This window comes from Bipolaris sorokiniana (assembly GCF_000338995.1).
Source record: "Bipolaris sorokiniana ND90Pr unplaced genomic scaffold COCSAscaffold_2, whole genome shotgun sequence".
Lineage (NCBI taxonomy): Eukaryota > Fungi > Ascomycota > Dothideomycetes > Pleosporales > Pleosporaceae > Bipolaris > Bipolaris sorokiniana.
This window is the reverse complement of record NW_006911896.1, coordinates 2,673,430-2,697,470: the sequence shown is the minus strand read 5'-3', so window position 1 is coordinate 2,697,470 and position 24,041 is coordinate 2,673,430. Positions and strand designations below refer to the sequence as shown.

The following is a 24,041-nucleotide window of genomic DNA, read 5'->3' as shown; positions in this document are numbered from 1 at the left end:
GCAGGCATGGCTGACCTCTCCCGAGGTCCCAGAGGCCGAGGTTCAGTCTCGGGCCCAAGTATGACGACACACTAGAGGCGTCTGCAGCGTAGCCTCGTATTGGACCTGGGGTTGATAAGTCCAGACGCTATAACTAGAACAGTGTAAAAAAAAGTGAATGGTTTTAGAGGTTGAGAAAGAGAAAAAAGAAATCGTCTCCTGCCTGCCCCCAATTGTTCATGTCTGGCTCACATGGCAGTCGCGACTTTGTTTGGGCAGGAGCGTGCGTCGCGCTAAACCTTGTAACTCTCCGAGCAACAACACCACAACACCATCACCGTTTCTGGCTTACCTCTGACATCAACCCCCGGTGACTTTATCGGCATGACTCACTACAGGTAGCCTCGTATTCTCCGTGCCGTATTGATCAAATCCCTGCTCCCTTGCTCCGTTTTGTGCTTTTCATCATGGCAGACCGGGCCACTCAGCTCGAGGCTTGCAAAGCTGCTGCAAGCGTATGTGACATCGCAGCCAGTCCTCCCACTATAACAGTGACCCTTGAACGGCGCCACTTACTGATGTGCGGCTCTCTAGAACTACCGCTCTCAACTGGATACGGCTGCTACCAAAGATGAGGCTCTCACTTTGGCCATTAGCGCTGCTGAGAAACTCATGAAAGCGCTCAAGTTGTCGTCAAACCAGGATGAGAAGAAACTGCTCAAAGCACAATGTGGCGAAATCATGAATGTTGCCGACCGCATCAAGAAGACTGGAACGTGGACACAATCTGCGAAGCCACAGTCGAATGACTCCAAAAGCCACCATATTGGCCAGTGGGTCACGCAAGTTGCAGTAGCAGCAGATCCATCATCGGCTTCCCAAGACACTACTACACAGTCAAGTTCTTCCCGTCATGGCCTTTCTTCTGCCTCAAGGCCCGATACGTCGTATCAAAATAGCCCCAATATCAAATCCAGTAACGCCTTTGATGTTGACAGTGCAATTAACCCAAGTCTAAAGTCGTCCTCGCAACCCTGTCCTGCCAGCATACTCTCTCACTCGACATTACCCAATGTGAGTGAAGCTTCTCCCTCACGAGCGGCAGCTTCCCATCCCCAAATATATAGGTTGCGCGAGCCGGTATCAAGCAGGCAACCCTCTAAGAGGGAGGAAATCATCTTGCTAAAGGCCTCCATGGTCAATGGCTTCAAATTTCCGCCCTGGACCAAGGAGCCATCCGCGGACGAGTTCGCTTCACGTCATGGAGACGGCGACTTCATCGATATGGGTGATCTTAGTCTTTCTCCATACCAACAGCAATTCTTCCTGGACTGGCTGCGGGCCAAAGAAGCCGTACCACCGCCTTCACTAGCTTCCAATAGCACAGCGAGCATCGGGCCTTTAATGTCCAGTTCGAAACCTCTGGATCTCGTACAGGATGCGGCTTCAGATTGTTCGGTGGTCACAAGTCTATGTGCTGGTATTGCTCGTTCAGAGCGTGGGCATGAACAGGTCCGTCTTCTAGACCCAGGGCAGGTTTGGTATTGACCATTACAGATTCTCACCAACAAGCTATACCCATTTGATAAACAGCGTGGAAAACCAGTGTCATCGTCAAATGGCAAATATGTTGTGCGACTTAACTTCAACGGTTGTTGGAGGAAAGTTGTCATCGACGACCGACTGCCAGTTTCAAAAACTCACCGAGTACTCCACGTCATCGACCGCCGCAACCCAGCTTTGTTGTGGCCAGCATTACTCGAGAAGGCCTATCTCAAAGTCCGTGGCGGTTACGATTTCCCTGGCAGTAACTCATGCGGTGACCTATGGGCAATGACTGGCTGGATTCCGGAACAAGTCTTTTTACAAGAGTATGCTACATATATTCTTGGACTTGCTTTGAGGCACGCTAACTGATTTACAGGACGGACACAGTCCCTGACCAGTTATGGAAACGCATCTACAACGCTTTCATGTATGGAGACGTTTTGGTCACTGCAGGCACAGGCAAAATGTCAACTAAGCAAGAGCGCGAATTTGGACTCGAGGGCCAACACAGCTATGCCATACTCGACATGAAGGAGACGGACCACGACCGGCTGTTGCTCGTCAAGAATCCATGGATCGAAGGCAAGGGTTGGCGTGGGCCTCGTCCATCTGCAGTAGCTGCCATGGACAACTCTACTGCTGGAGAGCCCAGTACCAGTGTAGAGGTTTATCACAGGGACAGCGTTCCGACACAAGATCGACCTCACCCAACAACGTTCTGGATAGGGCTCGAGCAGGTTATACAGCATTTTGAGAGTCTATATCTCAACTGGAATCCCGGACTTTTTCGTTATCGTCAAGATATCCATTTCGAGTGGGACATCAATGCGTCAGCACCAGCCGGATGCATAGTCAACAATCCACAATTTGCCTTTACGTCCAAAGGTGCCGGCCCCGTCTGGCTCCTAGTGAGCCGTCATTTCCGCGATGCACAAGAAACCACAAAAGAAGAGTCGGACGTATTTAATGATGGCAGTGTTCGTCACGACACTCAATTTGGCGGCAGCGGAGAGGCGCCAAAGGGTTACATGAGCATCTATATCTGTACTGGACATGGAGAGCGGATTTATGTCAAGGACACGTATCTGGAATCGAGCGACTACGTGACGACGCCTCAATGTCTCCTCCGTAGCGACATGGATGCTAACACGACGTACACGGTGGTGATTGACCAGGACGATTTGCCTCGGTCCAAATACACATTTTCTCTGTCAGCATTTGCCAATACACCCATGACACTTGAGCCAGCGACACAACGACTTCCGTTGCAAGAGATTCAAACCGGAGCCTGGACAAGACAGACGGCAGGCGGCGGAACAGACTCGCCCAACTACTTTGACAATCCTCAATATTCACTCCATGTGCGCGAACGCGGCTCACTAGCGATTTTACTGACGAGTACAAATCACGAACATCCTTTACACGTCAAACTTGCGTTTGGACACGGGAAGAGGTTGTATCGACTACAAAGCCGGGATGTGCTTGCAGACTCGGGCAACCACCGCAGTGGATGTGTTTTTGCCGAGATCAAGGATGTTCAGCCGGGATACTATACCATCATCTGTTCGCTATTTGAAGCGGGACTGACTGGGGACTATACACTGCGAGTAGACAGTAGCAGTCAGGTAGGGTTGACGCCGATAGCGCGGGACGGAGCAGGGCTGCTCTCGATGAAGCTTGCTCCAGCGTGTTTTGGTGCACATGTACACAAGGTGGCTGCACCACTTCGTCTGCATCGGCTGGCATCATACACAATCATTGCGCGGTTCTTGAAGGCAACGAGCCCTCGGGCGATGGATCTGGGCAAGCTAGCGCGCAGCCCGCTGCGGCTGAGTGTTGAACTGGGACGGGGTCCAGAGCGCAGAATCATCATTGCTAGCGAACAGGGGGAGTATGCAGACTCAGCCACGGTTCGGTCCGAGAGCGTCGACATTGACCCGATGGACTGTAGGCAGGGGGATGTGTGGCTTGTGTTGGACAGGTTATCGGGCCCTAGCGGACCAGTGGAGGAGTGGTACGACGTGGAGATGTATGTCAACACTCCCCAGGCGTGTGAAATTGGGGTTTGGCGAGACTGGGACGACTGATGGAACTTTTGCGAGGGCGCTTGGTGCTAGTGGATGGATGACCGTCTGCATTGCCGATCGCTTTGGTCAGACATTAGCCCCATGTGGGCAGGTTGAAGGTCAGGATACGTTATCACTTGAAGAGTAGGGGATATGGGTGGGAAACATGTGTAGCGAGCTCTCACACGCCTCATGGAACTCTGAAGACGCCACAGTGCGGTGAAACATGGTAGGGGGCGGTGGGCGGCGAGTGTAGATCCAATCAAGGGGTGCACGATCTGACAGTGCATGACCCTATTGCATGTTTCGTCTTGCCGCAGACCGCATGATGGACGATAACGGCGCGCCAAGCGCTGCAAAGCGGACCGGCAACCGTGTGACCAAAGCGCTTGTTCAGGCCGTGTATGTATGCGAGCACGATGGTATTGATGTGTGTTGTACTGTGTATGTTTGTATGCGCACGAGTGTGTAGAGAGAGTGTGAGGGTGAGGGTGCAAGTGTAGTGCACCAAGGGCAAGTAGCGTCTTCTCCACGGGTGGCTAGGCCCCTACCCCGCTGCAGCAAGGTTCAAGGCTATCGGCTGCGCTACGTCAGTCAGTTCCTCCGCGCGCGCGCGCTAACACTAAGAACATTGCAAAAGCGCACCGCCTCAACACCAAAACCCCAACCACATCCCGACCCTTCTCCGCAATATACCTCTGGCCTCTATCACCACCCGACACCACTCATCTTGACGACCGCATATACATATATACGCCAAACTGCCATGGCGGACCTCGCCCCTGAGAAGGCCCAGTCGGCCTCGGCACCAGCGTCTACCCTCAACTCTGGCGACAATTCCCGAGCGCCTACTCCTTCAAACGCCGCCGCCGAAAAGGCTCCCGATGATAGCTCCAAGTTCAAGACGTTTTTGGGCATATTGAGGAGGTAACGTTACACCGCTTAGTCGCTGTGCTCCCTCAGAAGACTGACTGTGTGCTGCTTGTAGGTTTATTGGTGTCTCTGACCTCGCTGCTGTCCGATTCTCTCTTCCCGCACAACTCCTCGAGCCCCGACCCAACTTGGGTATGTAGACTAGATACCTGGCCGCGATACACATGATCTGATGGAATAACAGAGTACTGGCACTACTTGGACAGACCCGACACATTCATCAGGTCAGTGCAGCTTGCATGCTCCCATCAGGAGAAACCACTGACTCGTGCAGCATCGGAGACTCAGATGACGATCTCGGCCGCATGCTGGGATGCCTGCGCTTCTGGTTCACCAAGGACCTGGTATGATGCACCTACAAATCCCGACGACATAGCTGACACTGGCGCAGAAATACGTCAAGGGCAAGCCATGCAAGCCCTACAACTCTACCTTGGGCGAGTTCTTCAGGGTATGTGGCTGGAATAGCTTCGGATAAAGCCGCTTGCTAACCCTTGCAGTGTAACTGGAAAATCGAAGACACGCATCCCACGCTCAAGACACCCAACTCGGCTCCCACGAGCGCTGCCAGTAGCACCAAAGGCAGTGGCAAGAAGGTGACGGTCTCCTACCTTACCGAACAGACATCACATCACCCCCCGGTTTCAGCTTTCTACGTCGATTGCCCAGAAAAGGGAATTAGTGCACGAGGATATGATCAGATAAGCGCAAAGTTTACTGGTACGAGCGTGCGTGTTGCAGCTGGGGCTCACAACTTGGGAATCTTCATCACTTTAAAGAACCGCGACAACGAGGAATACCAACTCACCCATCCAGCGGCTTACCTGGGAGGTATCCTACGAGGTATGTGCTCGCTGCTAGAATTGGCACCGACCGACTGACCGGACGAACAGGCTCCTTGAACGTCTCCGTCGCTGACAGCTGCTTCATCACCTGCCCAAAGACTGGATTGAAGGTCATCCTAGAGTACCAGGAAGAAGGCTGGCTCGGCCGGTCCCAAAATAAGGTCATGGGAGTCATCTTCAAGTATGACCCAAATAACGACACCATAACAAAGATCAAGGATGTTTCAGACAAAGACGTTCTTGGCCGGATAGAGGGCAGCTGGCAAGACAAGGTTTACTACACTCTCGGGAGCAAGCCCTTTTCCAAGGTCTCCGTAAGTACATTGAATAGGGATTTGGCTGCCAGCTCTTAACACTTGAGCAGGAGAAGAACCTCATCATCGACCTTAACCCACTCGACCCCGTCGCCAAGGTTGTACCGCCAATCGAGAAGCAACTTCCCAACGAGTCTCTCAAATTCTGGGAGGGTGTCACAAACGCCATAGTAGGCAGGCAATATAACATGGCTACCACCCTGAAGACCGAGATTGAAGAGAAGCAACGGCAAAAGGCTGCGGAGCGCAAGGCAGCCGACAAGGAGTGGCAGCCGCGATTCTTCACCGGAGCCGTCACGCCTGTCGGCAAGCCGGACCTTACCAAAGATGGTGAGGAGGCGCTCAAAGGTCTCCATGAGGAAAATTATGACCTGCCGCCAAATCAAGAATATGGTGCTTTCTAGGCGCTACTCTCTACACCAATTTGCATTTGCGGATGACGGGCGCGAACTAGACTTTGAATACCACGTCCGCTACCTCGTCCAACACGATCGCGTACGAAACATGCCACCCTCGTTTGAGATATTACCTCACATACTGGGAACGCTCTTTGTTGGTTAGAGAGGAGCATGGCTTTGTTGATGGCGTTACACATCTATTCTATACTTACCAAGGGGGCCTCGCAATCATGTGTCTTTTTGTCACGATTATTTACGAATAGATTTCTAGACTGCCTGCCTAAAATAGGCTTTACTGTCTTCATACCCTTTCACTTGGGGATGCTGATTTTGAAAAAAGAAAAAAAAGAAATCCAAAGCAACATTCAAGTCCACACGCAACAATCGCTTACAAGATTTATGGAGTTATGCTGATGGCAAGGTTTCAGATGGAAATTGGAATCCTAGTGAAGGGTATAAGAAATATCTATTAGCATGGTTTGTATACCATGTGCTGGTGTCTATTACTATTTGATTAGTATCACTTGGCCTCCGTATCCTTAGCGCCGTACTCCTTTCTCTCTTCTCCAATGGTCCCGTCCCTGATATCCATATTCCAAGTTCTTCTGACAACAAACAACATCAACATCCAACAACAACCCCGACATCATCAATCGCAACACTCCAACCCCCATCCCCCTCAGCCCCATACCCCTGCACCGTAACCGCAACCGTATGTCCCACACCACCCGCCCCCACATCCTGCACAACTACCTTCCCCCCAACCTTCACCCACTCCTCCTGTCCCTCCCCAACCTCAACCACACCCCCACAACTCCCCCCATCAAGAAAAACCTCCACCCTCGCTCTTCCTTTCCCCGCCTCTCCCCTTCTAACCCACGCATAACACTCCACCGTCTTTCCACCCGCCACCTCAATATACGACTGCGACAGCGTAAGTGTAGACAAGATATCCGCGCTGCTATTACATGAGGCGATGTATGCGGTTGCGCTGTTGTGGCCTCCCGGGTTGTCGCGTGAGAGGGTGCGCGAGGAGAAGGAGCCTGTGGCTAGGGAGAGCCAGGGGGTTAGGTCTGAGGGGTTGGATTCGAAGGAGGGGTTCTGGAGGAGGTTGTTGGGTGTGCAGGAGTTAGAGAAGGGTAGGGGGGAGGCGAGGGTGGTTGTGGTGGTGGATGTAAGGAGGAGGGTTGGTAGGAAGAGCATGTTTGGTGGTGTATGGATTGAGTTCGGGATTCGATAGTGGAAGGTGATGATGGTGGTGCGAGTTGTTGGGTTCTTCCCTTCTTTCCCTTCTGGTCCAAGTCGAGATTCGAGAATATAATTGTGCCAGCGAGGTGGTTGGAGTCGGGAAATGGTGTTTTGTTAAGTCGCGCCCGTGGAACGTGTTACAAGCAAAGCGCAGCTAGCCGAGTTGTCCTTTGCAGTCCGAAATCGTTTGTTTTGCCGAATAGTAGAAGAAGAATGTATCCGAGAGCCGTTTTTGTCGTACAAATAATAGTACAAGTGTAAAAAAAAAAGTTGCGAATGACGTCTTGTTGTTAGCCCAGTTTCCTCACGGTCACCTGTTGTCGCAACTCCTTCATGTGCCCCGTCCGCGTGAGAGACAAGCAGAGAAAACCACGAGGTGCTGAAGAATGACGGAATAAAAAACAAAAGAGGAAAGAATCTCGTTTAGATGCCAAATGCAAGGGAGTGACGTGCCGTCTAGGTCTATTCTAGAAAGAGAGAAAACAGGAACAAGGGGAAAGGAAAGAGGAATAGTGAAAAAGTGATAGAAATGGGTATTTAGCAATGTAAAAACAAAAAGTGTTCACATCTACACTCGTAAATACCACACAACACATCCCTACCCTCTCCTTTCCTTTCCTTTCCTTTCCTTCCCGTCTACAAACATCCTACCCACCGCAGTCAACTACGCAACTCCCCCAATCAACCCCCCTTCCCCCAAGCCAACCTACCTACAGCCCTTCCATCCCCCATCCCCAAAACAGTCAAACAACCGACTCAAAAAAGGGGGGGGGCCTACGGACACTTGAAACACATCCTCCCTCTCAATGTCTTTCTCGCCCAGCAAATCCAAGATCCGCATACCACTTCAGCCCATTAACTGGCTCATCCATAGAAACACGCCAGCCCGCCAACCCGGCACCTCGCAAGCTCGCTCGTCGGCACTCGTAGCGTCGGACGCACGTACCCGTGCGTCGCGGTGGTGGGAGCCAATAGCGGGGCTGCCATGCCCTCTTACTGGGGGGGGTAGGGGGGCGAGATAAGCGAGATTTACGGGCTGGGGTGCGTGTGTGGCGAATGGGAAGTGGTGTCGTCGCGCATACTTAAAGAGTAGAATAGGCTGTGGGAAGGTCGGAGGTTTATTATGTGTGTGGCGGATGGGGGGGCTGGGAAAGGGGGGAAGGGAGGGAAGGGGGGGGGGGGGGAAACAAGGTCAACGGTGTTTGTTGTGGTACAACAACAGTCATGGTAGGGATAGGTGAGGGAGAGAAACGTTGCGCAATCATCGGACTTTGTTAATTGAGGGTTTTTGGAGAAAGTAAGGCTAGGTATATACAGCTAAAAAAAAAAGTTGGAAAAACAACAACCGCAAGGCATCTCGAATATGTACACCGTTTCCATCGTTAGCGCTTGTATAAACTTTGTTTAGTTGTTTTGTGTTTGTGCGTGTTATCTCGATCAGAAGATTTATTTTAAACCCAAAAGGGCGAATTTCCGTGCGGGAAAAGCCCAGTTGCATTTCTCTCTGATTTAATAAGCGTTGGCGGACCACTGGTTGACGGTGAACTTGGCGGGGCCACCGGTGAAAGCCTCGGTACCGAACTGGTAGGCTATCATGGCTGTTAGCATATTCTGCATCATCATCACCACCAACTCGTCACTTTAGATTAAAAAAGAGAGAGAGAGAGAGACTTACTAATGAGGTTCTGGCTGGTAATAGGGAAACCCTTGTTGTTGGCGAGGTACTGGAAGAAGTCCTTCATGCTGGCCTTGAAGTTGTAGATGGGGCCCGAAGGAGTAACGAAGCTGTAGACCTTCATGTTGCCGTTGAGGCCGTAGAAGAGTTCCCATTGGCGGCCGGCGACGTTGACCATCCCTTGCGAGGATCCAATGGGGTACACATCGTACCTGCCGAGCCTATAATTGTCCCAAACGTTAGTATATGTAACAGTCGGGATTTTAGGAATGTAAATAAATGATGCAAGACGTACCAGACCATGAGCTCGTAGTCACCGCTGCTGGTGGGGTGGTTAACGTTGGCAGAGGTGAAGAGATCGTAGGCAACATTGCAACGGATGTTGTTGGTGTCGTAGACCCAGTAGGCCTCAGTCTCGAGGTTGTTGTACTGGCTGACGGGCTTCTTGGTGATTTGACGGCCAGAGTAGACGTAACTCTTGACATTGTCACGGCCACCCTGCCACTGCCAGTTGGAGGTCCACTTGGCGCCAGTCTGGCTCACGCTGTTGACATAGGTGCATTGAGATCCAGAGGTGGCTGAGCTGCGGCCCCAGATGTTGTTGTTGAGCTCGTAGCCGTTGCTGGAGTAGTACTCGAAGTCCTTGCAGAGGGTGGCTTGCTGAGCGGCCGTGAGGGAGGCCAGAGCACTGAGAATGAACGATACAACCTTCATGGTGGGCGGTTTGTGGTCGACGGTTGATTGGCTTGGAAAGATTGTCTGTTGTGATGCGTGCTGTTTTCCCTGTGCGTATCCTCGACCTTTTGTACTTGTCTATAGTTGCCTTCACCACTCCACATGGTCTAGGATCATGACTTTAGACGGTGGGGAAAACTTCAGTGGGTCCTCATATAATTCAGTCCTCCATCAGTCGCGATGCTTCCCTAGATTCCGACGGCGTCTCCAGAAGCGACCACTCGAACAAGTTCTATCCCCAGCCTCATGGGGGACCAATTACTCATGTGAGCAGGTCCTGGACGGAGAATTTAATATGAATGGCCAATCATACGTCGCGTCGCTAACCCACTTGTATTACCTGCATCGGCGAATTCGTCTCCGCACGAACAGCGGCCTGGGAAACAACAGGTAATATCCTGGATATCTGCCGTCGTGTTCTCCCGACTACCGGGCGTTGTTCTAAATGCGCTCAAGTTCCAGAAACATACCCCACAATTCTACGACCGTGCTTACATGATGGTTTCCATGTTTTTCCTATTTCGGCATGATTCCAGTACCACACACGTGGGCCGGGGACGATCTGCTCTTCACGTCTAGCTGTTTTTCAAGCTTCTAGAGTCATGTCCCTGGCTGTTCAATGTTCCAAGGACCGGAACCGTTCCCGGTTTTCCTGTTTCTCAGTCGCGGTGGAAGACGACGGATCGGACTGGAATACCCTTCAGAGCAGTAGCTCTCTCTTGGGAGTATTGGAGGGTAAGCAAGAGGACAGCACAGATGCAGAGCCCTGGTAGTTGAAAGCAAAGCCATATGTGAACTGATCCTATCTGATATGCCATGGACGCAAGAGTGGGGAGAGCATTGTCACGAGGACCTAGCAAAATAGATGAAACTGATCCCTCTAGGCGCAACGGGGGTGCGGGATTGGCCGCACGTCGATGCAGGAACCCCTACGTACCTTAATATCGAACAAGATATAGAGTGCCAACGCCATTAATTCTTTGAGTATCTCCTGCACTGTAAAGGTAGTTTACAAGCTCTCGGAAAGCTCGCTCTGATGTCGCATCCGCCAAGGCAACGGCCCGGGGTTTGGTGCGGGGGTCAGCACAACCCCAGCTCACTCTCACCCGCGTTGCATCATCTGACAATGTGCCTCCACACGGTCTTTTTTTTCGCTGCCGTGGTAATTACGTTGTGAATGCCATTCTTCGACCGCAGGAAAAATTCCGCTCTACTAACGCATTGGTGCCGAAATGAGTATCGTAACCGCCCGAAAGAAGTTCCAGTCTCCAAGTACAACTCTGCAACCCTGGTATGCTGGGGTGTGTTTCATTTACAGCCTCTTAAATGATTGTTGAACACCGATGTCTACATTAGTTTCTCCGCATGCCAGCCCTCCATGAAATAACCCTTGTTCGCAAAGGGACATTGAGCACATCGCGTATAATGAATGATTTTATCAATATCACAAGCTCTCCCAAGCTTTTGAATTTAGAAATCTTCTCTCTTCACAGGGTTCGGTAGTCGCGCCTTATTTGGTGGGACGGTAAAGTGATCTCAATCCCGAACAGTTGGCCCACTCTTGTGCGTTGAAACATGTTTACGCCAATCTAGACTCGCTTGGTGAAGGTGTAGAGGGAGAGTTGGCTAGAGCTACTACTGACTTGTCTTGACCCACTCTATGGCTTCGTATTCGCAACGGTTTTTATTTCCTTTCGGTCTTACTGATTGGACCAAGCTTTTTTGAGCATTTCAACCCTGCACGTATACTTGACCCGTTGATTGCGACTGACAATCTTAATTCGACGTCTTCTGTATTGATATATGAAGATACTTGCAGTCCATGCGATTTCGCCAGAGTTGTAGCCAGGCAGATGGGATCACTCTCTTCTCGTGCTATTGAGCTCAAGTCGCTGGGAATGATACTTATGGCTATATCTCAAGGCGCAGCAGCAACAAACCACTGTTCCAATGTTGGGTAGCCTCTACGCAAGACTGGCGAACCGAAATCGTATCATTCGTATCCACGAATTGCATCTGGGCAACGTTCATCACGGCCCGTCTGACACGAGATGCTTCAATCTGAGGTAGCCTAGTGGGAACTAGCCGAGATGGGTTGCCATGATATTAAGCGCGCACCACTTCTTCTATTGAGGCCAAGCTTTCCGCGATACGAACGTGACGTCGTTTCCACAATTTTGCTCATGCGCACTCAGATAAACAAGATGTCAATCTATGTCCGAGAGTCATCCTTCTTGTCCGAACTGTAGGATTTGTAGGGAGCTAACATTTCGACGTGTCTAGATGAAATGGTGGCATTCGAAGAACAATCAGGCGACTGTCAGCACACAGAGTTTCTTCTGGGTTGCAGGGCTTCCATGTCCCATGGTCTGACCCTTATGAGATGCACCTTGGTGCCCGACATCCAGTCAAGACACTCAACTGATGCCAGGGAACTTAGGAGGAAGCTGTTTGTATTTATGTCACATCATCATATTCAACCTAGCATCTCTGTATCTTCCCCGTTTCCCGACTTACAACCAATCAAGAACCCTTACCTCAAAGCCGCCCCTCATATACAATACTATCGCTTCCAATAACCTATCCTTGGCCCTTAGCTAAACAATACCCTCTCAACACTTTTGCCCCTATCCTCAACATGACCTGACCGCGGAACGGCTACGGTGCTATTCCCGGTACCAACAGCTTTACATACATGTACCGTGGTCTGGCTATAGTATATGATCCCAGGCGCTTAGGTGGCCTGTGTGTACACTTTGGGGTTCTTGCAGTTGACTGGCGTGATATATCTTTGTATCCCGTCCAGGGTCGCAATGGGGACATGGGATGAGTCTATCTTGGCGACAGTAACTTTGCGCCTAAGTTCTTCGTGGCAAGGTCGGTTGTCCGCCGGCATTGTTTGTCTTCATGTTGAACACATCATATCTCCAGGTACTGTTGTACCATTTGTGATAATGGGCGCCTGTCGGGATTTTTTTGGTGAGTGCTCGGGATAGGTACCGGTGTATCAGCCTGAAGAAATACCGGCTTGTTGAATGTAGGCCCTACCGTCATCATGCACAGCACAGTGAGTGTTCAATACTGGCGTTGGGTTGTGCTGTCCCCTGTACATCAGGGCAGTTGTTTTGGGTCATTTTGTTGAGGATTGCAGATATTTTTACATTAGCATAAATATCTTTTATCGCATCTAGTATACTTGAAGTCTGAGTTGCATGTCTGTGGTCGTTAACCTAGTCTCTAGCCATTACTGTAGGTTCTATGCCTGTCTCTCAGTTATGATAGCCTTTTGCAAATACCCTGTATTAGGTTTAAAGCTTTATCAAATCAACAAATGCTAGACTAGCCAGCCTTTTTTCATGAGACTTTTCTGCAATGAATGGGGATTAACAACTACCCCTTTTATTCATCGCGGTTGTTTGAACGTGACCCTCTTCTGTCGATCCAAGCCAAACCCTTCAGCCATGAGATATTTTCTGTTTGGGTAGTTCACCTGTGTCCTTGCATATTGAGCTTGTGTTCAGCAGGTCGAAAATTAGACTGGACACATGAGACATTTGATAGAAAAGAAGCTGTTAGTCTGGTCATATCAAACGACTGTCAATTTAGACAACCTCTTTTGATAATTCCGAAAGACGAGCTTGGCAGTGTTCTCATAGCGTCCATCATACGTAGGTATAAGGCGTGTTGGCACTTTATGAAAATTACTCGCTATTGATCTGCCTTCTCAACAATAATATTGTCTGATATTGAATCAATCAAGACATGCAATAAGCTATTGACACTCCTGTGTCGTTCGTTGTTAGAGCATAAACTCAGCCTAAAGTTTACTCTGGGCTTCCAATGCGTGTATAAGAAATAGGACGATTTTTTATGTCACAGTAGACTTATAAGACAATGAAAGGCAAGATACCGCTTGTGTAGTCTTCTGGAGTGAGCCCCATTGAGGTCTGACCGACGCTTGAAGGTAGCAACCGCGTATATATATACGTGAAAGACTGAATCACGGCGGACTGTTTGTCGGTGTCAGTTTTCTCCAAGAGATGCAAGTCGACAGTTACGGAAAGATCATTTAGACCGAGTCTTCCCAAAGCAGTTGGAAGACCTGAGCCACATCGGCCGGATTATTAAAAAAGGTACGCGATAGGAGTACGTGTACTAGCGTATTCCGCGGGTTTGAAACACCATGAAACATCTCGGAAGACTTTGGAAGGAGTGGGAACTTCAAATAGAAGAACCGGGAGGCGCGGAAGCGGTATTACACAGCAAAAAAAAAGAAATTCAAAGCTCATCTCCACACTACGGAAAGTGCCAGCCACGGATATCAAAAAATCCGGCTAGATTATGGTTACAGGTGTGACCGAATGGTGATGGCAAGTTTACTCAGACGGAATAGTAGTGCCGGATACGCGCTATTGGGACTGCATTTTAGTGATTGGCGAGGTGATCTTGCAGGCCCTCTGACTAGTTACTCGAGGGGTTCGTATCAGGAATTGTTCTAGGTGTCGACTAAGAACGCCTCAACAAGTCCTTGGGTTCATGGTAATTTGAGAGGGTACCTAGGTACATAAACGGCCTTCTAGATAGACACGAACGGGACCAATTTTCGTTGACCTGCGGACGGGTACGCGCTTCTTCTGAATCTTAGACTTGAGCAGCCACTTTTACACATATGCACATTTGCATCATCAAAACAAGTTCCCAGGCGCATGAAACTACAGTGTATAGTGAATATATATATTTAGATTAAAACCAAGACATAAGAAGATAATGCAAAGAAGCTGCCAAGAAGCAGCACGTTTCAAGCAAACTCACTGTTGTGAGCACAGCCCTGGCAACAATTCGGTCGAAGTGGCCAAACGTCTATATGAAACACATGTCGTCGAGTTGGCGAATGGCAATACTTAGTTTTGGCGGGAATACACCTTTTGGGTTAGACTAGTTACTGCCAAGCTACCGAGCTGTGGAGAAGCAATCCAACTTGGGATTGTCAAGTTGAGATTATCCCAGCGGGCCCTACCGCGTTTTTTTCGATAGACCATGACGACACATAGTAGCATGTACCTGATTTGACTGGCTCTAACTACTAAACACACAAGTACATAAGCACAAACGACGGAGTAGGCTTGGCAATGTTGCCTGTGCACTGCGCCCTTCACTCGACCTACCCTCTCTCCTTCGACGTGCACCGTCTGTCAGTGCCTACGGCACGGCGAATTACCACAACAGCGATTCAGAAAGTATGTTTGGCGCCAATACAACATGACACCTGCCTCCCAAGCCCGAGATGATGATGTCTGGAACATCCACCGTTGCCCCATCGCTTTTTCCAGGCCGCCACCACCAAGACTCCGTGTGAGCCTCCGTGTCAAAAGTAGTGGATGCCAACGACGTTGTTAATGCGCACAAGAGATATTGACGTACATAAAAAAAACAAGTACACAAGGCGCCCACATACCACAGCCCTCGATAGAGCCGTTGTTTGATCAACGGCAACAATGATATTTGCACGCATGATTCATGCCCACATGTTCGAGAACACAGGACGTAAAAATTTTTGCACCTCGAGCAATCCATCCTAAGGCGAACAAGGGCGATCGAAACATTGTGCACTAGACGCGTTCCGCCCAGACGGAGGAGGTCTTGGTTTCATCTGCACCGTTAACGATTCCCCCATGGCCCATAGACAGTCCAAACGGCGGACTGCGACTCGTATTAGCGCTAGATGGCTGTCACCCGCAATAGCATTTGCATTAGCCGCCTCGTCCCTGTTGTCTTTTCTAGGCAGACAAGCGAAGTAATCAATAATTTCCAAGCGACATGACTGATCTCTGGACCCGTACGCTTGTGTAGGAAAACAACTGAATAGTATAAGAAGTAGCTGTCCACCCCAGAGATGAAAGGGCACGCTTGACGCTCAACTTCTATTCATTCTACATATTAGATTCGGTCTTTGACTTGTTCATTCTTTTCGACTTCTGCTTTGAATAGCCACTCTTTCACAAGACAGGTTCTACACTCGACCAATTCATCAATCAACCGCCCATATCCTCACTCAAAATGAAGTCCTTCATCTCTGCTCTCGCTTTCGCCGGTGCTGCCAGCGCCCACTGCACCATCTGGGGTGTTTCCGTCAACAACAAGGACCTAGGCTACGGCAACTCTCAGGGTGGATACATTGACACGCCCCCCAACAACTCTCCCGTCACCGATGTTACATCCAAGGCGATGGAGTGCAACGTAGCCAACATCAAGGCGTCCAAGTCCATCTCTATCAACCCTGGTGATGAAGTCGCTGTAAGTATTTGTGTGCCGGAGTTTCGGATTGAAGACGTGCTGACATGACTAGGTCCAATGGTTCCACAACGGTCCCGGAGCCGGCGACCAAATCATTGATGGATCTCATAAGGGACCAATCAACGTCTACATGTCGAAGGCTGGCTCTTCCATGTCGTGGACCAAGATTGCCGAGGATGGATGGGACGGCAAGTCGTGGGCTGTCACCAAGCTCCGCGATGGTGCGTACAACGGAAAGAAGGGACAGCACACATTCAAGATGCCCAACGTTGCTGCCGGAGACTACATCATCCGTCCCGAGATTATTGCTCTCCACGAGGGTAACAGGCCTTCGGGTGCCCAATTCTACATGGGATGTGTAAGTTGCCGAGTTGCATGACGTGCTTAGTAACAGACGCTGACTTGAGGTTGCAGATTCATGTCAAGGTTGGCGGATCCGCCAGTGGCTCTCTTCCTGCCGGTGTCTCGATCCCAGGCTACGTCACCGCTACTAACCCTGGTGTCTTGTTCAACATCTACGGCTCATTCCAGAACTACCCCAACCCTGGTCCCAAGCTCTGGAGCGGTGCCGGTACTGCCACTGCTGCTGATGCTGCTCCCGCTCCCGCTCCTGCTGCCGGTGCTCCTGCTGCCTCTCCATCTCCCGCTACCGGTGCTCCCTCTACTGAGGCACCTTCCAGTGAGGCTCCCGCTGCTGAGGAACCCGAGGAGTGCACTGACGATACTGCAGAGCCTGCTGATGAGCCTGCTGCTCCCGCTCCTGCTGCTCCCGCTGCCTCTGCTCCTGCTGCTGCTCCCGCTACCGGTGGTGCTGAGGCTCAGAAGTGGCACCAGTGCGGTGGTCAGGGCTACACGGGCGCAACTGCCTGCGTTTCAGGCACCTCGTGCGTCAAGCAAAACGACTACTACCACCAATGTATGTAAATTGGCATGGTGGATGACCATGTTGGGCGAGTCCAGAGGGACGGGTAGTATCGGTGGGCGGTATTTGTGGAGAAGTTTGGCTTGTAGAAGTTTGTTTCTATTTGCTGGTGGTGTCAAGTGTCAAGTGGGCTCGGCCGCGTAGGGCCGGGCTTGCGCACCGCTGGTTTTCGATTCTCATGTACATATGTAAATTTCACGACGAATTGGATGAAAATGCCTCTTCGGTTCAATGCCTGTGCCCTTTTCCGACATGGACCTCGTCATGTTAGTGTACCCACCTCTGCTGTGTAAGGACCAAGAAGCTCGTCAGTGGCCAGGGGGCTACGTGTCTAGAAGCCCCAGGTGCCACGCGTGAAGAGCTACGTCTCAGATCTAAGCTGACCGGCCAACCCGGCAATGACATGAGGGGCCATCGGAGAGCGAGAGAGTGAGGCCGTGTTGCAAGGCTGTGGGTGCAGGCTGTGGGTGCAACGAGAAGCGTAGCATAAACATGCCTCAGTCTGAGGCCGTTGTCGGTGTTAGGAGTTGATGGAGGGCAGTCTAGACCCGACTGGGGCATCAAGTGGATGCGATGGCGTGCGCGTGACTAAGCCGAGGTTATCCGCGCGCCCCCGGCGTGCGTCCCCAACATTTGTTGCGCCGACACTCGGGGAAGCGTCCATCCAGACCTACACCCACACATGCATCCATACGTACCTGACAGCTCATAATACCCCCCAGCAGCCACAGCACATCATGTCTTCCACTCGCTCATAACTCGCTCCTTTTGCTTCCGTCCGCTCGAAACTACGCACATTCTATCAACACTGCCATCATGGTCGCCCCTTCTTGCGCCTGGGTCCGCGTCGGCCTGAGGCGCATCCCTAATGCCCCTTCTCGCAACACGACAAACACATCCAACTTTGAGCGCGCCCGTCTACGAATTCACCTGTCCAACACCTCTCGCCGCTACAACAGCACCGGCTCAGACGGAGCCCAGGGCGCCGCTGCCACTGCGCGAACCATTCCCGGGCCCAGCTGGCTGTGGCTCGATCCTATTGTTGAACCTTTTCGGGCATATGGTCGCGTGCAGCAACGGAGGCCATACATGACCCAATTGGTGTCGTCGCTCATTATCTATTTCATCGGCGACTGTGTTGCCCAGAGCATCACTCAGCCTGAGCCCTCTGCCCAGCAGCAGGAGGCGGCTGACGAGGCCGACGAGAAGGGCTGGGTGCAGCAATGGAGCGACGATCGTGACTGGACCCGCACCATGCGAGCTCTTTGCATTGGAGGACTGAGCGCCATCCCATCATACAGGTGGTTTCTGTGGTTGTCCAACAGCTTCAACTACCGGTCCAAGACGCTCTCTCTTACTATCAAAGTACGTTGCAGTCTCTTCCTAGAGCGCATGCGCTTGCAACAATACTAACAACACGCCCAGGTCTTCATAAACCAAGCATTCTTCACCCCACTATTCAATTCCTACTTCTTCGGCATGCAAACCCTCCTCTCCGGCGGCACCTTTCCCGAAATCATCGAGCGCATCCGCAACACGGTGCCAACCAGCTGGTGGAATAGCTGCAAAATCTGGCCCGCAGTAACGGCCTTTAGCTTCACCTACGTGCCCATCCAGTACCGCAGCATCTTCGGCGGTGTCGTGGCAATCGGCTGGCAGACGTATCTGAACCTGCTCAACCAGCAAGCTGCTGCTGTAGAGGAGTTAGAACGTGCGGCGGGACACGTTGCACCACTCAGCGTCCGCTCGGTGCATACCCATGCAGAACATGGCCAAGTCATGCAGAAATGCGTTGCTTAGACGTCATGCTTTTGTTTGCTGGTCAGTCATGCGAGCGGTATTCCGATGGAAAAAAAAGCACCCAGCACACCCTCTCTTTCTGTGGCTGTGTTCGGAACTACCGTCTCTCGTTCTTTTCCGGTCGAGCCACTAGGCTTCCGCTTACATTCATTAACTTTAGCTAATCGTTCGGATCAGCTAGCCCTACAACTTTGTTTTCTTCCCTTCCTTTTCCTTTGTTTTCCAAACCTCCATGGGCACAGAGAGAGGTTTCCTCCGGACCCCGGAGGGTGGAAGAGAGGGGTAACTCCGCCCTCCCACTTTTTTTCTTTCTACTATTTTGCATGATAGACGGGCGTTATGTTTTTTTGTTATTATTATTGCATTTGCATTTGATACCACGAGCGCTCAGTCAAACTAGAAATGCGCCGATAACTTTAGAATTTTTTACACACTTGTATACAATTATCTGAATTCATTATTATATATCCTTTGAAACTTTTCTCATGAGGCACACTTGATTGAAGTTTAACTTTTTCTTTTCTTTTTCTTCGTTTGCTTTGATCTACCGACGCTTCTTTTTCTTTTTCTGCTTGTTTGCCAAAGAAGTTTATTTTAGTTGGCCGGGCGAACGCAAACACCTCCGGCTCGGGATATACCGTACTTCGGGACCCCCTCCCTCCTTTTCCCCACGACTAACGAACAAGAGTTTATTGACTTTACACCTAGCGGTGGAGGAGGGGCCAAGTATACTAATGGCTGGGAAGCGAGACGTCATTTCCACACTTGTGTTGAGTTGGCTTCGAGTGATATATGCAGTTTGTGCATAAAGTGATGTGCTGTGCTAGACTGTGCTGGACAACCACGGTTTGGCCATTTCCCCAGTTGATGCTGGCTAAATTGCCGGGAGGGTTTGGAAATATTGGGGTTTGGTGGTTCCCTGCGACTCCTTTTTTCCGGGTTGTGCACTGTACTGATACTGTAACGTCCGTCCCTCCGTTCCGGGACGCACGGTGTGACGGGACACCTTTTCTTCCGGATGCTCGGGTTGCGTGTAACGTACTCAAAAATAGACAAACACAATGCGTATCTATTTTACAGCTCTTGCTCTTCCAGTATATCACCCTCTGACGCTGAAAAGCGTGTTGTTGACTATGCTATCGCTCATTCTGTCAGTGCTGTTTATCGACTCTCCTCTGATACACCCTTGTTTGTTCGCGACAGCATAAAATTCTATATAGTTCAGTAGGCTAGAAAGAAAGCTAAGATGGCAAAGATCAAGACTGCACACTTAGAGAGTCGACTTAACGTAAGGAGTGTGAATCTCGGCAGTTTCTCCGCGCTGGCGACAACATCGTCAAAACGCGACAAGCCGGCCGTGCGACTTTAGCGGCGTTTGGTAGCGGTAGCGTGCTGAGATATCTGCGAGGGGTTGCGCGCTGTGGCTGAGAGCTGCGGCTCTCACTCATCGCCTGACCTTAGACAGCTCTTATTCCCGGGCCGGTAAGCAGCCGCCCCCGTCGCATAGAGCCAGGCGAGACGCTATAATGATAATCTTCATAGATTAGTTAGCTATTTTGCTAGCACCTTATCTATATATGCACTCTTCTGCCATAAGTTTGCAAGGCAAACACTGCCTTAGCGTAAATAGTGAGGGGAGGCAGTGCAGGACGCTGGGCGTTTGATGCAGCCAGCAGCATCTTCAGCCTGGTTGCGTGCACTGCCTCACCAGGCTGCCTTCTCTGCTTTATCGTAAAGATGCCATTCTACTCCTGCTAACATTCTGCTCTCACTCATCTACTACAAAAGTTGTTTATGCCTCTAGTTCTTTAGACTAAAGTCCGAGCTGCAAGCGCCATGCGGCTCCTCCATTTAAACGCACTGGGCAGACTGATCCTGACAGACTTTCGCGGCAAGCCGATACCGCCCTACGCTATTCTATCGCACCGATGGGGCGACTCTGAGATTCTTATTGAAGACATATTTAATGGAAACTACAAAAAGAAAGAGGAAGGCTACCAGAAGCTACGGTTCTGTGCCGAACAAGCAGCTCAGGACGGGCTGCAGTACTTCTGGATTGACACATGCTGCATCGACAGATGGAACAACAGTGAGCGCTCTAAGGCGATCAACTCGATGTTCCAGTGGTACAAGAATGCGGTACGATGCTACGTTTTCTTGTCAGATGTGTCGGCGTCGACCTTGACCTCGATAGGGTCTGTCTTATGCAGGGATTGGAACATATCGCTTCGGCGGAGCAAGTGGTTCACTCGCGGATGGACGCTGCAGGAGCTGATAGCGCCAGCATCTGTGGAGTTCTTCTCATGCGAAGGGCAGTGGATAGGCGACAAAACCTCTCTCGACCAATTACTGCACAGCATCACCAGTATTCCGCCTGCAGCGCTGCGCAACTGTCCCCTCAACCAGTTTAGCATATCTGAGCGCATGCGATGGGTTAGCGGTCGCGAAACAACCGAGACAGAAGATATGGTATACTGCCTGCTTGGACTTCTTAGCGTCTCTATGCCTGCAACCTATGGCGAAGGAAGGGAGAGTGCGTTGGAAAGACTGCAGGCTGAAGTGGAGGGAGCCGGCCTCGCACCGTCGATCATTCCGTTCGCGCGCAATAAGTCTTTTGTGGGTCGTGAACTACAGCTCGCTGAACTAGAAGCGAAGCTCTTTAGCAACACACAGACTACCTCGACGCTTGCAATAGTTGGGTCTGGCGGAACAGGTAAATCGCAGCTCGCGCTCGAGGTCGCACACAGAACACGAAAGAAACACAAGCATTGCTCAGTCTTCTGGATTGATGCGAGCGACAAAGACAGTCTCGACCAGTCCTATACTAGTGTTGCACAGAAGCTCAGCGTTCCTAGTTATGACAGTGACCAGGCAGACACAGAGCAGATTGTGAAACATTGCATAGCAAAGCTGAGTACGCGGCAGTGTTTACTAATTTTCGACAACGTTAAAAACACAACTGTCCAGCATAGTGGCTCGTCAACGGCAGAAGCTGCAGACTTGGCCGACTTTCTGCCGCAATCTAAGCTGTGTTCTGTCGTTTTCACAACAACAGAAAGCGACACGGCTAAGACGCTTGCTCCACAGGATGTGGTAGCACTGCGTGAGCTGACGTCAGACACGGCGCTGAGGATGTTACAATCCCGTTTGACAACGCCGCTCTCTAATGCTGAGCAGCCAGGAGCCATACGCTTGCTAAGAGAACTATCGCACCTGCCTCTAGCAGTATCGCAAGCGGCAGCGTGCATAAATGCAAGCAATATAACAGTACAGCAGTACCATGCACGACTACACGAGCACGACAAAGCAGCTCTTAAGCATAGCAATAACTTGGGTAAAGGCGAGCAAGGAGAGTCTAGTCTAAAAAAGGCTGTAGCTGCTACACTATCTCTATCTATAGGTCAAGTCTGGCAGAGTAATGCTATTGCTGCAGAGCAGCTTTACATTGCTGCGTGCGTAGACCGAAAGGATATTCCGCTCGACCTACTTGAGGCAGCTTCGCCACAGGCCCGTGTAGATGCGATCATGATACTTGATAGGTATGCGCTTATCACAAGGCGACCTGCTGAGTCAGCATTTGACGTACATCGATTAGTGCACCAAGCCTTACAAGAGCAGCTGCATATGCAGGGACGGCTTCATGAATTCACTCAGCGTGCAGTCACGCGGCTGCTCCAGGTATTTCCGAATAACGATTACAGTAACAGAAGCAAATGGAGGCGACTACTGCCGCACGCTCAATATGCACTATCGCATAGTGAGAAGAACGATAACGAGGAGAGAACAAATCTTACAGAAAATTGCGCTAGGGCTTTGCAGAGCGATGGACAATATAAGAGAGCTGAAGAGCTCTATATGCAAGTGATGGAGTCGAGGAAGAGAGTACTAGGTAGCAAGCACCCCGACACGCTCGTTAGCGTCAATAACCTTGGGTTAGTGCTAGAGGATCAGGGCAAGTACGAAGAGGCAGAAGCAATGCATCGACGAGTGCTAGAAGCAAGAGAGAAGGTGCTTGGGCGCGAGCACCCCGACACGCTCACTAGCGTTAGCAACCTTGGGTCGGTGCTAGAGAAGCAGGCCAAGTACGAAGAGGCAGAAGCAATGCATCAACGAGCGCTAGAAGCAAGAGAGAAGGTGCTTGGGCGTGAGCACCCCGACACGCTTACCAGCGTCAGCAAACTTGGGGTAGTGCTAGAGAAGCAAGGCAAGTACGAGGAGGCAGAAGCAATGCATCGACGAGATCTAGAAGCAAGAGAGAAGGTGCTTGGGCGCGAGCACCCCGACACGCTTACTAGCGTTAGCAAACTTGGAGTAGTGCTAGAGAGGCAGGGCAAGTACGAGGAGGCAGAAGCAATGCATCGACGAGATCTAGAAGGATCTGAGAAGGTGCTTGGGCGCGAGCACCCCGACACGCTCACTAGCGTTAGCAACCTTGGGTCAGTGCTAGAGAAGCAGGGCAAGTACGAGGAGGCAGAAGCGATGCATCGACGAGTGCTAGAAGGGTACGAGAAGGTGCTTGGGCGCGAGCACCCTTACACGCTCACTAGCGTTAGTAACCTTGGGTTAGTACTAGAGAGGCAGGGCAAGTACAAGGAGGCAGAAGCAATGCATCAACGAGCGCTGGAAGCAAGAGAGAAGGTGCTTGGGCGCGAGCACCCCGACACGCTCACTAGCGTCAGTAACCTTGGGTTAGTGCTAGAGAGGCAGGGCAAGTACGAGGAGGCAGAAGCAATGCATCGACGAGCGCTAGAAGGATCTGAGAAGGTGCTTGGGCGCGAGCACCCCGACACGCTCACTAGCGTTAGCAACCTTGGGTCGGTGCTAGAGAGGCAGAGCAAGTATGAGGAGGCAGAAGCGATGCATCAACAAGCGCTGGAAGCAAGAGAGAAGGTGCTTGGGCGCGAGCACCCCCACACGCTCACCAACATCAATAACCTTGGGTTAGTGCTAGAGAGGCAGGGCAAGTACGAGGAGGCAGAAGCGATGCATCGACGAGCGCTGGAAGCAAGAGAGAAGGTGCTTGGGCGCGAGCACCCCCACACGCTCACTAGCGTGTACTGCCTTGCTCACCTGCTTGCGACGCTCTGTGACTACAAGGAATCTCTTAATCTGTACAACAGGGCGTGTGACGGGTACAGCGTTGTCTTTGGAGAGCACCACCCTACTACCCGAGCATGTCGCCAACACCGTAGCGAAGTGCTTTTGTCATGTAAGCAGTCTTGACTAGCAAGTTTCAGATGGAGAGGTCGAAGCATAGAAGCCAAGCGAGTAGTATTTAAGTAAT

At 51.0% G+C, this 24,041-nt stretch overlaps 9 protein-coding genes across 9 annotated transcripts; 7 read left to right on the top strand and 2 right to left on the bottom strand.

Moving 5' to 3' along the window:
• Positions 1–331: 331 nt before the first annotated feature.
• COCSADRAFT_135035 (uncharacterized protein) lies at positions 332–3,904 on the top strand. The gene is made up of 4 exons (XM_007698142.1): positions 332–494; positions 574–1,491; positions 1,537–1,850; positions 1,904–3,904. Exons 1-4 carry the CDS (start codon positions 447–449, stop codon positions 3,612–3,614), a joined length of 2,991 nt encoding a protein of 996 aa, XP_007696332.1. The 5' UTR covers positions 332–446; the 3' UTR covers positions 3,615–3,904.
• A 321-nt stretch (positions 3,905–4,225) lies between these two features.
• On the top strand, positions 4,226–6,089 carry COCSADRAFT_135033 (uncharacterized protein; the record flags this gene model as incomplete). The annotated part of the gene is made up of 8 exons (XM_007698141.1): positions 4,226–4,520; positions 4,582–4,658; positions 4,711–4,750; positions 4,801–4,870; positions 4,918–4,977; positions 5,027–5,369; positions 5,420–5,685; positions 5,733–6,089. The coding sequence occupies exons 1-8, from the start codon at positions 4,360–4,362 to the stop codon at positions 6,087–6,089; spliced, it is 1,374 nt and encodes a 457-aa protein (XP_007696331.1). The 5' UTR covers positions 4,226–4,359.
• Positions 6,090–6,147: 58 nt separating this feature from the next.
• On the top strand, positions 6,148–6,559 carry COCSADRAFT_277107 (uncharacterized protein). The gene has a single exon (XM_007698140.1). The coding sequence runs from the start codon at positions 6,255–6,257 to the stop codon at positions 6,495–6,497; it is 243 nt and encodes an 80-aa protein (XP_007696330.1). The 5' UTR covers positions 6,148–6,254; the 3' UTR covers positions 6,498–6,559.
• COCSADRAFT_350550 (uncharacterized protein) lies at positions 6,560–7,590 on the bottom strand. Its single transcript, XM_007698139.1, has one exon. It carries the CDS (start codon positions 7,284–7,286, stop codon positions 6,705–6,707), a length of 582 nt encoding a protein of 193 aa, XP_007696329.1. The 5' UTR covers positions 7,287–7,590; the 3' UTR covers positions 6,560–6,704.
• A 1,134-nt stretch (positions 7,591–8,724) lies between these two features.
• On the bottom strand, positions 8,725–10,030 carry COCSADRAFT_277091 (glycoside hydrolase family 12 protein). Its single transcript, XM_007698138.1, has 3 exons — positions 9,302–10,030; positions 9,007–9,227; positions 8,725–8,920 (listed from the first exon to the last, which is right to left on the bottom strand). The coding sequence occupies exons 1-3, from the start codon at positions 9,718–9,720 to the stop codon at positions 8,841–8,843; spliced, it is 720 nt and encodes a 239-aa protein (XP_007696328.1). The 5' UTR covers positions 9,721–10,030; the 3' UTR covers positions 8,725–8,840.
• A 5,616-nt stretch (positions 10,031–15,646) lies between these two features.
• On the top strand, positions 15,647–17,402 carry COCSADRAFT_33682 (carbohydrate-binding module family 1 protein). Its single transcript, XM_007697412.1, has 3 exons — positions 15,647–16,035; positions 16,088–16,393; positions 16,450–17,402. Exons 1-3 carry the CDS (start codon positions 15,799–15,801, stop codon positions 16,957–16,959), a joined length of 1,053 nt encoding a protein of 350 aa, XP_007695602.1. The 5' UTR covers positions 15,647–15,798; the 3' UTR covers positions 16,960–17,402.
• A 371-nt stretch (positions 17,403–17,773) lies between these two features.
• COCSADRAFT_80960 (uncharacterized protein) lies at positions 17,774–18,757 on the top strand (the record flags this gene model as incomplete). The annotated part of the gene is made up of 2 exons (XM_007698137.1): positions 17,774–18,322; positions 18,383–18,757. 2 exons carry the CDS (start codon positions 17,774–17,776, stop codon positions 18,755–18,757), a joined length of 924 nt encoding a protein of 307 aa, XP_007696327.1.
• A 559-nt stretch (positions 18,758–19,316) lies between these two features.
• On the top strand, positions 19,317–19,923 carry COCSADRAFT_277068 (uncharacterized protein). The gene has a single exon (XM_007698136.1). The coding sequence runs from the start codon at positions 19,550–19,552 to the stop codon at positions 19,865–19,867; it is 318 nt and encodes a 105-aa protein (XP_007696326.1). The 5' UTR covers positions 19,317–19,549; the 3' UTR covers positions 19,868–19,923.
• A 670-nt stretch (positions 19,924–20,593) lies between these two features.
• Positions 20,594–23,980, top strand: COCSADRAFT_157220 (uncharacterized protein; the record flags this gene model as incomplete). The annotated part of the gene is made up of 1 exon (XM_007698135.1): positions 20,594–23,980. The coding sequence occupies one exon, from the start codon at positions 20,594–20,596 to the stop codon at positions 23,978–23,980; it is 3,387 nt and encodes a 1,128-aa protein (XP_007696325.1).
• Positions 23,981–24,041: the final 61 nt, after the last annotated feature.

Coding starts and splice junctions, on each gene's coding strand:
- COCSADRAFT_135035 (XM_007698142.1), top strand. CDS start 447: ATGGCAGACCGGGCCACTCAGCTCGAGGCTTGCAAAGCTGCTGCAAGC. Junction 495..573: donor CTTGCAAAGCTGCTGCAAGC/GTATGTGACATC, acceptor GCGGCTCTCTAG/AACTACCGCTCTCAACTGGA. Junction 1,492..1,536: donor CAGAGCGTGGGCATGAACAG/GTCCGTCTTCTA, acceptor TGACCATTACAG/ATTCTCACCAACAAGCTATA.
- COCSADRAFT_277107 (XM_007698140.1), top strand. CDS start 6,255: ATGGCTTTGTTGATGGCGTTACACATCTATTCTATACTTACCAAGGGG.
- COCSADRAFT_350550 (XM_007698139.1), bottom strand. CDS start 7,286: ATGCTCTTCCTACCAACCCTCCTCCTTACATCCACCACCACAACCACC.
- COCSADRAFT_277091 (XM_007698138.1), bottom strand. CDS start 9,720: ATGAAGGTTGTATCGTTCATTCTCAGTGCTCTGGCCTCCCTCACGGCC. Junction 9,228..9,301: donor GACTACGAGCTCATGGTCTG/GTACGTCTTGCA, acceptor GGACAATTATAG/GCTCGGCAGGTACGATGTGT. Junction 8,921..9,006: donor TACCAGCCAGAACCTCATTA/GTAAGTCTCTCT, acceptor CAGCCATGATAG/CCTACCAGTTCGGTACCGAG.
- COCSADRAFT_33682 (XM_007697412.1), top strand. CDS start 15,799: ATGAAGTCCTTCATCTCTGCTCTCGCTTTCGCCGGTGCTGCCAGCGCC. Junction 16,036..16,087: donor ACCCTGGTGATGAAGTCGCT/GTAAGTATTTGT, acceptor TGACATGACTAG/GTCCAATGGTTCCACAACGG. Junction 16,394..16,449: donor CCCAATTCTACATGGGATGT/GTAAGTTGCCGA, acceptor TTGAGGTTGCAG/ATTCATGTCAAGGTTGGCGG.
- COCSADRAFT_277068 (XM_007698136.1), top strand. CDS start 19,550: ATGCAGTTTGTGCATAAAGTGATGTGCTGTGCTAGACTGTGCTGGACA.